This window comes from Falco naumanni, chromosome 4 (assembly GCF_017639655.2).
Source record: "Falco naumanni isolate bFalNau1 chromosome 4, bFalNau1.pat, whole genome shotgun sequence".
Taxonomy (NCBI): Eukaryota; Metazoa; Chordata; class Aves; order Falconiformes; family Falconidae; genus Falco; species Falco naumanni.
In genome coordinates, this window is record NC_054057.1 from 110,281,905 (window position 1) to 110,298,366 (window position 16,462).

General features: G+C 38.3%; 1 protein-coding gene across 4 annotated transcripts in view; it reads right to left on the minus strand.

Moving 5' to 3' along the window:
- Positions 1 to 16,462, minus strand: part of ATG7 (autophagy related 7) — a 122,491-nt gene that overhangs the window by 17,327 nt on the left and 88,702 nt on the right. Inside the window, exon 19 of one of the 4 annotated variants that reach the window (XM_040591004.1) lies at positions 15,577 to 15,637. The exons of the other annotated variants lie outside the window; for them this stretch is intronic. Within the exon in view, the coding sequence (XP_040446938.1) occupies positions 15,623 to 15,637 (15 nt within the window). The 3' untranslated portion in view covers positions 15,577 to 15,622. The remainder of the gene's footprint in view (positions 1 to 15,576; positions 15,638 to 16,462) is intronic. 4 annotated transcript variants of the gene reach the window in all.

Sequence of the window (16,462 nt, forward strand, 5' to 3'; positions counted from 1 at the left end):
ATATTAAATTCAAAACACAGCACTGCATTAGCTACTAAGAAGAAAATTAACTCCATCCCAGCTGAAAGCAGGATTCTCTCCTGGACTTGAAACCAGAGCATTTTCCATGTGTCTTCAAGAACTGGCACCTGAAGATTCCAAATACTTTGCAAGGTACATTTAAGAATAAAACAGAAAAAGGCAAGTAAACAATACAGAAAGTATTTGCTTACAGTGTAAACTTTTAGCTAGAAAGCCTTTTTAATATCCTCTCGTAATACGTTCCAAACAGATATACAAACAGTAGCACTGGGCAGTAATTATTCCCTTCTGTTTTTATAGCAGTTTTCCTATGTATTCATCAGAATATTACATGAAAACACTCATAAAATGGATTTTTTTTTACATGACTAAGTAAATGAAACAACACAAGGAAAGAAACAAAATAAAAAGCATACTAGCTTTTTTTTCTGGAAGAATGCATCAGACCCATTTCCTTCCATTGTTTCTTGTTTTATGAGGGGAAAAACAAAGCAGAGAAGCAAACAAATACAAAACCAATTTCTTTCCCCTTCTAAAAGCACTTTGGAGCCAAACCCACCATTTTTCAGGGCACAGCACTTGAGTTGTTGGAATGATGTATACCTAAGAGCAGAGTTTCTACTATTAAGCCTTTTCCTCAGGCTCTTAAAAACTGAAAACAAACAAGTGTGAAAACAAACAACTACCCCCACACACCAAGCAGGTTTGATGATTGCCATTATCCTATTTTGTGTGGGATTTTAAACTTTGTTTTACTACCACCAAAAGGCAACTATCTAAACTGAACGTCTGTTTGAATGAAGCCACAATTAATGTAAATACCATCATAGTAATGACTAGGTCTGATAGAAACCCTTTGACTGAAATGCAAATGAAAACACTATAGTATATAGATACATGCATTTGAATTCTTCTATCATCTTCCTCCTTTGATGTGCCCAGTTTTTACATTAAAAATAAAAATATGCATAAGTCTATATTGCTAAATCCAAAATCACAAATAAAAATCACCCCAAAAAATATTTTAAACCCCGCCACAATGTAGATTTAAGCGCAAACTGACTTTTCATGGGTTTCACAGCCTCAGACTGGAAATCTGGATCATATACACAAACGTATCTCTCAGAATAATTAAGACCATTTATACATCTGAGGTCTATGCCAGCCCAGCTACACAGACTGTATGTGTTTTGCTGCAGATCAATAGCTTGCCGTGTTCTGCTACATCCTTTTAACTCACCGGTGCTGCATGACTGCTGTCTAGGACCCAAAATCAGCTTTGAGGTCATACAGAGTCAAACGTTTGTTAGTTACTGAGCAAAAAAAGAGCAGCGGTTTAACTACACAAGCTATTCAGCTGAATTTCAGAAATAAACAATTCAGAAACAATAAAGAGATTATATGACATGATACTTGAGGTCCACTTGGTGTTTCCCATACAGGGTCACAGCTCAGCTGGAGGATACCTCTGGAAATCACTTTGTCCACACTTTCAACTTCAATCAGGGCCAACCAGATCAGGATGCTCAGGATCTTGTCCAGCTGAGTTTTAAGTATTTCTGAGATTTCTCAGCCTCTCTAAGAATCCTGCTCCAGTGTTTCACTTTACCTCCAACCATAAAATTAAATAGTCTCTTGAAACAAGAATCATCTTCATGAGATTAGTCCACACCCACGACATAGCCATAAACATGCCATCCATCATCATCGTCCTTGCAATGCTTCTTTATAGCACATGTGCATGGTTGACAGAGCAACACCTTCGTACTGGGAACAGAAGACTGCTCTACTTCAAATATTTTCAGCAGCTTAAAGATACTAAGTTATAAAGGTACAGTTCTGTTCACCTAATAAACCTGATAATCCTTATATTCAAAAGAAATTCAGGCTGTAACTAATGGCTGGTCAGACAGGGAACACGTTCCTGGACGTGCGTTCCGACAGCCCCTGTGAAGAATCAATCATCTCACCACTCTTCATGGAGACAGGGAGCTGAGTGGGAGAAGGAACTAAGATCGGAATTTGCAAAACATGTCATATGACAAAAGGTGACTGCCAAATGTTATGAAGACCCTTCAGAACTGGAAAAATTTCTCGCTCATTTTCCAAAAATTTCCCAAGTTCTGCAAGTAAAAAAAAGGTCCACAGAAATCCTCGGAGCTGTATTGACTGATCGAAGCACATAGACCATTTTCAGATGGGACAGAGAATCAAAAAGTATTGTTAAAATAATAATATTTTTAAAATTTTAATTATTTTATATTTATAAATATAAATATAATTTATATTTATACATAAATATACAAAATATATATTTATAATTGCAAAATATTATAATTATTTTAATGTTTAAATTATTGTTAAAATAATAACAATAATTAAACATCACCTAACTCAGATATGAGTCACGTTTCAATCCTATGCCTACAGTATTTTCTTGTTTAATCAACCACACTACTCCCTCTTCACAAAGTTTAGCTGCCAAAGACAAACAAAATATGCATTACTCTAAATAATTCCAAAATTAATAATATGGATCCTTTTCAGCTCAATTCACATTTTCAGAAAATAATATTTCGCAGAAAAAACTAACGCAGATTTCACACATGCAGTTATGTCATCTCCCATGCACATGTTGTACACATCTTTATTTCCTCTAGTGTACTGTATATAACACATAAGTAATAGAAAACTTGAAAAGCAATCAAAATATTCATTTGTTAAAATTTTTATTTATCCAGCAAGCTCACTAATCTCATCATTGCTTCCATGGAGATACATGTGGTGTATACATAATATTTCTATCGTGTGGAGCAGGCATCAAGAAGTTATGGAAAACTTTCTCCTCTCTCCTCTTATGCAGAAAGAACGCTCTTCATATAGTTAGAAACTAAAATAATTTCTGAAGACACTACCCAAAACTAAACGAATAAAGGAAGATGGTTTCCAATGCAGTATAATTTATGCATTTATCCGATTTATTCCATGTTAGATAGTTCAAAAACTTAGAGAAGATAAATGTATTTGTAGTAACACCTTACATGCCAGATTATTATTAAAATCCTATGTGTAACTTTTCCCATTCAGTTATCAAATAGGATAAAAATAAATATTACCCAGAAAACTGCAAGCATTGGTATAAAAGCACAACCAGTAAAATATTTAGATATTTAAGGTATGGACGCTCTAGAAATACAGCAGGCAGATCAGGTTTGTAGTTTAGTTCTACTAAACCCCTCTTGTTTCAAATGGCCAGAAAAAAACCACGAGAAGGCGGAAGGTGCATCGGCAGCAGCAGACCTCTCCAAGCACACTGCCTCACTCTTCCAGCACGTGCTACGTCCATACGTTACACAATTTTCTAAGTAACAGAGGCAGCCTCAAGTCCACTTTAAAACCTATGTAGTGACTCGGGAAACAGTTCTGAAACTACGTGTCCAACCCGGATTCAGCTGAAAACATGTACAAGTATCAGATTTATTTTTATAACACTTCTATTAATATGGAAACAACTGAACAAACAAGCTGACAATATTGTGCAGAGACTTTGTGCTAGGAGGGTCTTGCATGACTCTTTGGATTCTTTTCAAAATTGCTTTTGATTTTCTGACCACATAATTTCAACATCTGTTGGACGAACAGATTGTTTGCAAATTCTTTTATCAAATCTCCTTATTCAATTCTCTCATTTCCCCTTTATCTGTCCTGCTAGACCTGCTTTAACAAAGTGGAATCCTACTTGCTCTCCTGTTGCTTTTTCTCACTTCCAGAATGCAGTACGAAAGCAATACTGCAACAAGCTCCTGATGGCAAATGAACCTTATGGCAGCCTGAAGGCACAAACTGTTGGGAGATGGCATGACCATGCAAAGCGGTTTGTGTCTTTGGGTGCAGCAAATCGGTCACCAATTCAAACTCAAACCCATGCTGCTGCACTTCATTATTTGTAACCCAGTGCTCTGATGAAAAGAAACAAACACAGCCCCTCCAATGTAATCTACCTGGGACAAAACAATCTCTTTATTACACGTCCATCCAGTCTAGCCCAGCTTAGCAAAGCACTTTGGCAGTACCACAGCAACACCAAGCAAGCAGCATCCCTGTAACGCAGGGTACCTTGCAGATGTGCTACAGTAAAGGCTTCCCAGCGCTTGTCAGCCAAACAGCTTGTTTTGGCTCAGAACACAACAACCACCCCACCCCCACCCCATCTGGGATTACTTTGATCTTTTTGCCTATTATATGATTGTAATTACACTGAGTTTCTGGGATCAATGGGGACCGCAGAAAGAGCACGTTAATCCAACTGTGAAAGGCAGAATGAGAAACTACTTTTAAAAGTCTGATTGCAGGGCAGCAAATATAATCAGTATGTTTCCAGAACGAGAATAGAAAGCAAGGCTGTTCAATGGATTTTCCACAAAATTCATCTTAAAACAAGCATCAGATCTCGTGCACTATGAAAACACACTTTAGTTCTTTGTGGCACTAAATTTACATTAACTACCCCATTTTTTTTCACTTCAACACCTCCTCTTCCCCCCCAAAGAAAGAAGTGGAATACGCTTATGAGGTTGTTCTGCCTAATTTTGAACAATGAAGTGTTTTAATTCAAACACAAAACTGTAAAATGCGGCAGGGCCTGCAGGGATAGCCCCTCCTGCTGCGATGCCCAGCAGGCGGCCCCAGCCAAGGGATGCCAGGCTACAGAGAGATGCCCCCAGCGCAAGGAAGTGCGCGGGACGCAGCGCTGTGCACAGCCCCCCGCGCCACGCGGCGCAGGCTCAGGAGCAGTTTGACAACACGCTGCCAGTGACACCTCCTCAGGCAATATCCGAAACCAAGGTCGGACTCATTTATAAATGTTTAAGATCATACTGCACTGCAAAAACGGGTTTCTTTTCAGTAGTGCATAAAATGATTCCTTTTCCTCAGTTTGTAAAGCTAATCCCTTACAGAACTGATAATGAACAGCAATTTAAAGGAACAGGTGATTATATATATATTGCATTGGGGAAAACTGAAAACTTGACATAAAACAAAACACAGGAGGTACTCTATAAATAACTGAAACAATCTATTGTTTGCAACTCCTCTTTTTAAACAGGAAAAAAAGTATCTGGGGAGCACTCTCATAATAATGTTAATTTAAATGCTTGGGTCTACATTTGAGAAACGTAAGACTGCGTTGAAGAGTTACAGTGTGGGGCTCAGACAGACAAATTATTTTATCCAAAATAAACACCTTACAAGCACTATTTTGATCACATCTTTGCTTTGGCAATGTATGATCTGCTCCTTAAACATGGATCTTGTCTTGTGTAAACTGGTATACTCCTGCTGCGCCGTGCTCACTGACAAGCTGCATTCTGGCTTGCAACTCCATTGCAATCGCCTCATTCTTGTCTGTTCTGACTTAACACCAAATTTTCATAACCTTTTTTGGCTCGATGGAATATTGTTACAAAATGCCAGTGCTGCACTCACCTATTGTATAATGCCAAAGACTTAAAAAAAAAAAGAACACAACAAAAACCACACCTAAACCCCATACCAAAAAACAAACCCCAAAACAAAAAAACACGAACAACCCCACAAAAAACATTAAGCACTATGTATGTTTTTCCTGGGAGTAGTATTATTCCAAAGCATCCTCACTAGGAGCTCAGAAAAGTGATGCAGTTTTTCTGTTTTCTGTAAAGCTGACCACCTCTTTTGGATTAACCCTTTTGAATACCTGCTACTTCATTACAAAATTTATTTAAAAGCTCTTATGTAATTCTAATATTTCTCTTCTCATGTGATAAATTAAATACTATCCTATCAAAACAGTTGTTCTTCCTCATAACAGTACAAAAATAAAATAAATTGTTGTAACAAGGAACTGAGATTTTGGGTTTGTCCACATCAGGGATGGATGTTTTTCCCCATTTTGATTTTTATTATGAGTAACAGAAAATACTTTCTAACGAGCTAAATCTGAATTAGAGTCACATCATACCCAGGTTGTGGTCTAAGACACTACAAAAGTAAAACCTCAGAGAAAAGGAGTTTGAAAAGACATAAATCACATTTGTTTTCTCCCTAACGGTACACAAGGCAGTGGTAGCAAGCACCAGTCACTTCTGCCTTTGAAATCCTCTCCTTTTTTCTCCTCTTGGTAACGCAAACCATCCTGGATGTTCCAGTCTGCCTTTCTTTGAGCTACACATCTAAGAAGATTTTGAACCGTATAATAAACACAATCCTATTTGTGCAGAAGTCCCTGTTCAAGCCCATATCCCTTATGCCTTAGGTTCCCCATGTCTCCTCACTGTCCTGAGAGTTCTGCTGGCTGCAAACGTCCCATGCATAGCACAGATCTACCATCTATGTCTGTTACTGCAACTGCCAATCTGTGCATGTGTGTATGCTGGCAGCACATCTCCCACCTGTCACAAACTCTTGAACTGTATGTTACTTAACTGCATAGCTCGAGCCAACTCCTGTCTTGAGTTCCAGACTGCGTGTCATTCTGCCGTTAAGGAAAGCTTCTGTTGTTCCCTCATCTATTTCATCAGTCACTATGGGGCTTTCTCCCACACCGACCTATCTACAGGGGATGAATTCTCAACCAAAATCATATGATAGATAAGTTGATAACTTGCTCTTTGATATTTCTGAAAGCTAAATCAATCACATTCAGGAATCAAAGAAACAAGTGATGGGCTACAGTAAAATTTTTGCTGTTGAAGTAGAATTTGTGAGTAAGCTCCAAACTACTAAAGACAGCAATTTCATTTCGGAGGGGACTTAAAACAGGATATTAAAAGCAGGAACTATTTTCTTCATTGTCCCTCTGCACCATTAATATAATGATCCACGACCTAGTTCCGTTGTAAAGATGAAACAAAGTTTTCCTTCATCTTCAAAGTCATGAGCTGTTTCTTCCACTGATAAGACTATGTAGTCAACAAAACTTGGCATAGCCAACCTTTATAAATTGTCCCAGATATATACAGCTATAACTGAAAGAATAAGCTCGTTTAGAATTGTGATTTTTATGAATCAGCGCTCTATCAGTGCGCTCTTCAGATAAGGCAAGCTTTGAAGAAATAGGAAGAATCTTCCTAGTCACATATATTTCACCTAAATGAATGATTTTCTTTAAAAAAGCGATTCCTTCCTTCTACAAGACAGAAGATCAGTTCAGTAATTCCCTTCAGTTACTCTATCCAACAAGAAAGTAACAGAAGAAACCCCCATATTTTTAAGTTTATTTTGCTCAACTTTGATTTAAACTAGCTTTTAGCATTGAACATAAAGGTTTACCATGGAATTCAGGGAGTAAACAGCATAGAAACTTCACCATGTTAGATACTGCTGTAACTTCTTAGTAAAGTATTTTCTCTCTGTTCCAGCAAGTAATCAGCTGTGGAATCAGAAAACAACACTCCTCTGAGTAGCACATACAGAAAGAATAAAAGGCATTGGGCACAAGTTGTAAAAAGAGACATTCTGCCTGGACCTAAGGAAAAATTGTCAAGTGACAGTGGTTAAGCACTGGGACAAGCCGCCCCCAGGTTCAGCCCTGCACTGAGGAGGAAGGTGGATGTGACGACCTCCAGAGCTCCCTTCCAGTCACAATTTTCTACAAATCTGTAATTTATTGAATAACTGGTAGTTAGGTATTATAATTTCAGTTGTATTAACATTATTATGTTACTCAGATGACTTAATATTCATTATGACAACTACAGCCTCTAACAGGTTTAACATCTTAAATGAATCTTATTTACTTTAAAGACTTATTTGTTGGTGGGACTTGGGGGGGTTACCGAGGGAAAGAGGGGATGGCATTTCTTTTTCATGTGCTGCTCAGCATGGGGAAGTTCCATTTCCAGCTGAAAAATGCAGGTAACAAAGTTTTAACCAAACAGAATCAAATTATTTTCATACAGAACAAACAGTCAATACTTATTACAAATACATGCTTTATGAGTCTTCTTTGAAAAGTCATGGAACTGTTTTCTAGTTCAAAAGGTTTCTGAAAGACTAAATGATTTCTGCCACAGTCAGATGTGGTCATTTCCTGCTAACCTGGTATCTAAATATTGTTCCTCTGGGTGACTTTGGTGATGTAAGGATGTGGCTGCTCATGGGAACTTTTGTATTCCTTTGTCTTTGTAGTACTACAGCTCAATTAAAAATTTAACAGCACAAAAAGTTCCATAACTGTAACCAGTAACACTAAGGGATTGAAAAAGACCCAGCCCGTTAACAATCATATCTCAGGTTTGGATCTGTATGCTTCATTTTCTGTGATGGTTTCTTTGAAGAGTGTTCAATACTTTAAACTCACGAGCTTCAGAAAATGTCTGTAATTACCAAGTAAGACACGAGACTGCTCTGAGAGTAGGAAGCCCAAAGGGAAGAGGTCTGCCACGGAGAAAAGACTCTATGCATCTGGTTCGTCAGCCTACCCCAGCAGATAAATGACGCCGACGCCGCTCTCAGGACAGCAGAGGTTGTTCCCACTGGAAGCCAACCTTCAGGGGCAGCACCCAGCCCAATCACCCCCCGATAACAACTTCCACTGGGCCAATACCCTATTTCAGCATGATAAGCTTAATCTTATTTCTCTCAGAGCTTTTATTAGTGACTTCCCCATTCCTTGTCTTATTTAATTCAATAGCAAAAAGCTCTCCCTGACATCAGTTACACAGCGTCAGTCCTCGGCTCCATCTGCATCCTGGGGTATCACTCGAGCTCTAAACTATACATTCATGAGCCTCCGTATTAAAGCAAAATTCTGAGCAGAGACTCTCAGATTCTTTTTGTGAGTCATGATGACACAAAACCTGTTGTGGTCATGAATAAACATTGATGGCTTTTCTTACTTTTGTTTGCATACAAAGCAAGGTTTACTTTTTTGGCTTTAAGTACTGCTTCCAGGGAATTACAAAAACTAGAAAAATCCAAAGACTGGAAGTGTTTCCATTTATGCAGCGATTAAGGTGTTCCTCGAAAAGTTAAAATTCTTGAGTAAACCCTAAAATGAAGAAAACCCAAACAGCTAAAATATTTTTGCACAAATTGAAAAACTCCTCTACCAGTTGGGAACAAGCTGGAACTTGCATGGGGCCCTGCACACACTGGCAAACATCTTAATTGTTCTGAGCAGACAAAGTCTGTTTAGTCATGTCTGCTGAAGAGGGGAGGATATTACAACACATCTGCGCAGTCTGTTTCCACATAGGTCAACCAGTTCTCCAGGCTCGTTTTCAAACCCCCTTCCTCCAGCCAGAGCACACGCATACAGACACCACTGCACAGGTTGGCCATACACCTGGCTAACGGACAAGTAATCTTTTAATAGAAGCTCACAAATGAGCAATCAGAGAAACAATCTCGGCGTCCTAGTAGGCATGCAGTGCCAACACACACTAATGTCTGGGAGGGATTTTGTAAGAGTCTAAGTATGCCTCAGTGAAATTTCAAAACAAGCACATTCAAAGTGTCAGTGCCCACTGAGGATAGCAATAATATATTTAAAACACACAGGGAACCACAGCATGGCAAACAGGACAGGCAGCAGCTGAAACTGGTCAATGAATTCACATTGCTTTTTCATTTATAAAAGGATGTGGCAGATAAGAGGACAGATACTCTAGTAAATTTTTTCAGTCCATATTCCAGAAGAGCAAAAAGCTATTCACCTACAGAACATGTTGCATGAGACACAGAGATATTCAGAAACAGCATTGAGGTGGACCTCACGTAAATCAGATGTGCAAGAAGTAAGGGCAGTCTTGGGCTCTACAAAGACCCAAACATTGCTTTCCTGCTTTGGCAGTGTTACTTCAATTTTCAACGCACACGCTCTCTTTTAGCTGTATTGCATTATTGGAAGGAAGAGTTTTAAGATGTATCTATAGGCTGATTAGGAAACAACATGTGAAATGCCAGTTTGTAAAGAGAAGCTTCATGATGTGGGTCAATCTTGCTCCACAAGACTGTGCTAAGGTCCAGACAACCAGCAAAACATTAAACTAAACCATATACAAATTAGCATACAAATCTTACTGTGCTTGGCTCGCTCTGTCTCATTTAGGGCATGGTATGGCTCACAGAACCCAAAGGTATATTGATTCTGTTCCGTACAGACAAGGGCCAGTGTGGAACCATGAGGAAATGTTTTATTTGTATGGAAAAAAAACTCCTTTCAGCTTAATTTTGCATTCTGGAGAATTTTCAGCCTTGCAGGTGATAAAGACAGCATCAAGTGGCAGCTTAAATTATTTATACATACTTAAACAAAATCTGAACTAATACATACAAATAAATTTAGTAAATAGTTTAAATTATTTTAAATTCCAACCTTTCAGAACAGAAAATTATGCCTAGGCTTTAAGTCTCATTAGATAACTGAGTAGGATTTGGTCTTCACAAGTAAAAAAATTTGTAAGACCAGGTTCAATAAAAGGAATTATGTATCTCCACTGATGTCTCCAAGCTGCAGTCAAGTTTTAATCTGGGGCAGCGATAACATCAGTGACATTAGCTTAGAAACAACTCTGTTTGCTTTATTTAAAGCAGCCAATCAAAAAGGGATTTATCTCTAGACTAGCACTCTTCCTACTCCAATATAAAATGAAATTCATATCGAGACCAAGTACACAGCTGGGCAGACACATTGCATTATTTCATTATGGGGATTTTTTTTTTTTTAATTATAGTATTGCTGCTAACAAGAAGTAGTGAAAAAAACAACAAATCACTCAAAAGGCAGAACAAGTTCCAAGTTATTCCAATTATAAAAGTTCACGCACAAAGATTAGAAGTACCATAAAAACTTGCAGAAAATTATGCAGTGAGTCAAGGTTTATTAAAAGACAATGGAGAATGGAATAATTATTGCATTTTTTCATGCTTGTAAACTGGACTTAAAAAACATTAGATGAGTGGGACAATGTAGCAAAGGTGATACAGTTATGTTCCTTGACTTATATAGCATGGCATGCTTGTATTACTAAAGGCAACCGCTGTTACTTTGAGAAAATGGTGGTGTCACCTTGATTTATAAACCACACCAAAAAGGCAGACTAGATGCATCTCAAAAAAGGGCAGCAGCTAAATGGATGAAATCAAGCAGCAATGAGACCGAAGAATAAATGTATTTAGGCTGTCTGATTATTGGTGATGGCTCTATGAAAAATGAGTTAAAGGAGATTTATGAGAAGTGTTTCATAGAAACCAAGATGAAAAAAGTATTAACTGGGGTTCTAATATCACTACAGACTGGAAGCATAAAAGAAAGGTGCCAGAAAGCTGACAGCAGTGGTGGTGAGAGTTCAAAAGAAGAGAGATAACAAGTGAAATGATTTTTAAGACAAGCTGAAAGTTAGGTCACAAGAAGCATGGATGGGGAGACATCAAAAAGCTTAGGGTGAATAACAATATAAAGAACAAAGAGGTGCTAGAATAAAAGAATTCCTTCAGAAGAAACACAGGTAAAACAATGGACAAAGCAGACACGGTCTGCAGAGACAGTGCTGTATGGGACTTAATAAAAGAGAAAACCCCGGACATGAAAAGGTATCAGTGACACATATGCCCTGATAGAAAGCAGGCTTCAGTATTGACGCTACATTTGCCTGAAGATTAGTTTTTTTCTTTGGAAGTGTCAAAGCAACAATCCAGACTAACCTGTTTAAGAAATATGGAATAAAATTATTTTTGAAGTTTAAGAACCAGATTACACAATATAGGTGTCTCCTGACAGCTCTGATCATAACAAACCATTTTTGTTTTTTAAGGATCGATGGCAACAAGCTAGTTACCATCAAACAGCCTGGAACTCAGCTGACTCAGTATGGACAGACCAAGAGTTGTCATTATGATAAATAATGCTTCAGAGCTGGTTACTGAAGTCATATTCCCAAGGGCTGTACAATGGGAATTCCAGCCTCCCTCTGAACCTAGTCCTTCAAAATTGCTTTGTCTGTTTTGGCCCTAGGCTGCATATTAGAAATGATAAAAGTAGTTCTTTCATACTCAAAGCAAGACAGTTCGATTGCCAGTGTCAACATGACAAAGTGCTTATGGCTATAGGAGGCGGGGGGAGCAAAACTGGGGGGCGCATGGTATGTGCGATGGGGAAAGCTCTGTAGCTAACTCCAGGCAAGTAAGAACAGAATTTCTCTCTCCAGTGGAAGCCCAGACTTATCCCACCGTATTTTTTACCCTCTCTATGTTGACTAGACTTAGAATTGTTGCTCTGGCAGCAATTACAGATCAAATTCATTATAATTATTCCTCCAACATAAAGATGAAGAAATGTCCCTGGAAACAATTCTATGTTCTTTGATATACATTCGATGCTTATTTAATCACTTTTCTTTTTTCATAAACAGTGAAAAAAAACAACCAACAACGAAATAAAAGATGACAATTTCTTGAGACAAAACCAAAACGCTACGCTTTATGCTGGCCTACACATATAAAGCAAGGAGATTTTTTTCTCCCACAAAGTTAGAGTCAACAGATGTTCAGTTTCAGAAGCAGAATACTGGTTTTTGACAGCATATAAATTTGAAATGGGGACAGACAGACCTGCAAGCCCGACAGACTGTAGAGGCTTATCACAGTACCTAAGAGCATCCAAATTACACCCGAATAAGACTTTTCAAATATAATAAACTCCTGACAAAGATGCACATAAGTGTTCACCAAGAGCCAGAACAGAAAGTCTAAACAGTAACTTCATCTTGAAGATTTATTCCACTGCCTCAGAAGAAACGTTTGTAATTGGAGACATTGTTCAGATCTGTAGAGAGCATGCTTCAGCAATTTGCAAAATTCAAAGGGAGTTCACAATACTGCAACGTCAATTTGAATTTTTAAGTGTTTTGACTCATGCCGTCATTAATTTTTTTATGAACAGAAAATGCTCAAACAAATACAGTCAAAATATACTCAAGAAAAATCCACATAACACTGATTTTAAAATTAGATCCTTTATATTTATATGACGTGCATACACTTATGGAACATGGCAAAAATGTTCTGACATAGTACAAAGCCTGAAATAAGGCTGTGAATGCAAAACCAGTAAGTGAGCTTGATGAGCCCCTTAAGATATTACATAGCATGCAGTAATCTAAAATTTTCTTTAGTTTATGTACAGTAAGCTTTCATATACTTTATTTATAAACTCTTATTTGGCAATTTCAATTACTTTATTCCCTAGTGCTTCTCCTTTTTTGGACAACTGTTTCTTCACACATTTTGCCCCAAGGCAAATCAGCTGTCTTCCCAGCTGAATGAAATTCCCTTCTCTAGCTCCAAGAAAAAACATTCTGTTTTGTTGGTTTGTTTAACCAGAGAGAAGCTAGCCTTCAAAAAGCAGAAACCCTTACCTATAACCTGGGTCTTCAGATGCTAAGAACATTCTCCCCACAAATACCTGTATATTCCAACTTTGAAATGCAAAAAACCAAGCTTGTCTACCACCGGTTATTGAGTCTGTCTTAACTATCTTTACTAACATTAGCTGTTCTCCTAAACATCGTGTAATAAAAAGAGGTAATTACTGGAGCTAAGTTCTGTTACACAAATAGCTTTCAATTAACCATAGCAGGGTTTCTGGGGGGAAAAAAAACACACCAAAACAAACCCAAAACAACAGAAACGCCAAACAAACCCACAACCACACACACACCCCCAAATAACCCCAAAACCAACAACAAAAAAAGCAAAACCAAAACACCACCCCAGGGATGTTCTTACATCTTGACTACCGCTGATGACAGTAAGATGTTGCCATCAGTAAGCTGAGACACAGTAGCTAACTTGGAGTGTTTAAATTCGTTAGTACCTCGTAAAGCTAAACGGCAGGCTCAGCCTCATGTTACATGTCACTGCAAATATTGGACGGTCTTCAAAAGACACTGTCCTACTCCCCTCTTCTGCACTGCATCTAGCAATCACATAACTACGCGTGAACTGTCAGCAGAAAGTAAAATCATTAAAATTGGTGTTATATGTAACTAATTTTCTTCAGTGCTCATTGGTATTAAATAGCTATGTTATAGTAGTGCCCCGGGACTCCTGTCATGATGTCATCCTTTGCGAAGACATTTTTAAGCTCACCAGGACTCTGTTCCTTGGGTTCCCGCTGCAGTCTAAGCCCTGTGCGCTGCCTACGGATGGAACCGGTGCCCTCACAAAGCCTCCCCCGGACTGGCTGTCCTTTTGGCTACCCACCTTCCTGCAAACAAAATCTTTTGGCCTATTCATTGATACACCTCTACATTCGAAGTATTTTGAGTAGAGTACCAACCAATAAAGCATCAGCTATCTGTGATCGTCTCTTCAAGTCATGATTCTTATATGGTTAATTTCTTACAGATACCATATATTAACCAAGTTGTGAATAGTAGCGTGAAGAAGCAAGAATAATGATCTTCTAAAGCAGAGCAACTGAAAAAAAAAAACCAGGTACATGGCTTGGCGTAATGCAGGAAAATTATGTTTACACCAGAAAATTGTACATGGCTATAGCTGCCATCACCTATTCAGAAGAGGAAGTGAGACACAGGAGGGGACAGGAGATGTGGAGAATCTGGAAGGAGGAAGTTAATAAAGAGCTCTACTTACGCAGGGTTTTTTCATCCAAAATTCTCCAGAAAATTTATTACAGCCAATAGTCTTAAGGCAAATGAAAAGCACCCAAAGCTGTCTGGAATACGATAAGCGTCAAAGTACAAACAACAAAACAGTTTTCATAAAATCATCCATCTCTTTCCATCAAATCAAACCACCTCTGAGCTCACATCCCTCATTTAGGCCTGACCACTTACTTCTCTCCAATCATCTGATAAATTTAAACTCCGGCTGCAGCTTGGGTGAGATGTAGACTCTGGCAGAGCAATCAGCCCAACGCGCTCTCTCCTTGCTCACTCTTGCCTACTGATGCGGATTAGCAGGCTCTTAGGGATGGCCAATGTAACCGTTTACGGATTTGCAGCGTGAAATGACTTAGGAAAGTGACCTACCTTTGAAGAACAATCAGAATCTAAAACCAGTTCCCAACAGAAAAAAAAAAAAAAGGGAAATGGTAATGACTGGATGACAGTGAAGCCAAGGAGAAACTATTCAGTGTCAAAGTAAGTGATTCAGCTTCAGCCACCTTAAATTTTGCATGCAAATGTTCTATGTCAAAAGATTCCTTTGCTTTTCCAGCTACGTCAGTAAACCCAATACAAGACACTACCTTCTCTACAGACCTTGCTCTGCTTATTCCTTAGGCTGCCACAGCTATATGATCACTAGCTAACAGTTCCACATCTCAAACTCAAGACTGAGAATCAACACAATTCAAAAAGACAGAAGCAATCAATAATTTGGACAACCAGAACACACCGAAGGAGTTTGCTAGTTGAATGCAAGCTGCTAGTACGTTATGGCTTAACAATATGCCCAGTGAGAGACAACGTCTAGCATGAGGCCGCCATCCCCAAGCCGACAACTACATGCCCTCAGCGCCGATGTGAATGAAGAAGACTCGCTTACCCAGCTGCCACTGCCCTTCAGGTCCTTACTTCTGTCTTTCAAACAATCACGCATGACCCTCCTGTTTATGAGATAAAATCAGAATGTGTCTTTTTGTGACTAGATCTTAATTCTCTTTGAAGTTAACTGGAATTTTGGCATTTATTTAAACGATGAAGGATCAGATCCCAAAGTGTTTGTTCAGCAGTTTTGGAAGAATGCCAGTCTTAATAAAATCAATTGAAACACATTTTAAAGACATAGCCAATCAAAATATTTTCAGACTCATAGACTCATCTCAGTATTTGGCATAACTTTTTGGCTGAAATGCACAATGGTGCTCCTTGGTAGAGGTAATACAGCGCTGCAACATGTTCTACAGATTTCATTATACAATATTCTTGTTAATGCAAGCATTTGAATCAGAAGCTTGTAAAGACTTAGCAGTACTGAGACACTATTCACATCTTCTCTCATCTTCACTAATGGAATAATGTCTTTGATAAATCTGGCACATCAAGATTTTAATCCTACTGTTGGAAGAAGTTCATGAACTTACCAAGGTTTTCCCCTTGAGAAAAGAATCCTTTTCAAGATAAGCAACAATATTTAGTTTTCAAAAATTAATTCTAGTGCTTCAATGAAAAACAAGGTAAAAAAAAAAAAAAAATGTCAAGGGTATTATTATCACTACTTTCCAAAAGTACTAAGTAATAACTAAAGTGGAAAATAAGACTTTTTTCCACTGTGGCTTGTTATCCCCGTGTTCTTATATTTTCAGTACACAATATACTACGATAATTTGCTACTTTCAGTTTCTTAGAATTACAGACAGAATTAGAAGTTGAGGTGTAAGGATACCTGAAGGCTTCCAGGAAGGAAGAAGAGAAAAGGTAGCAACCATTGC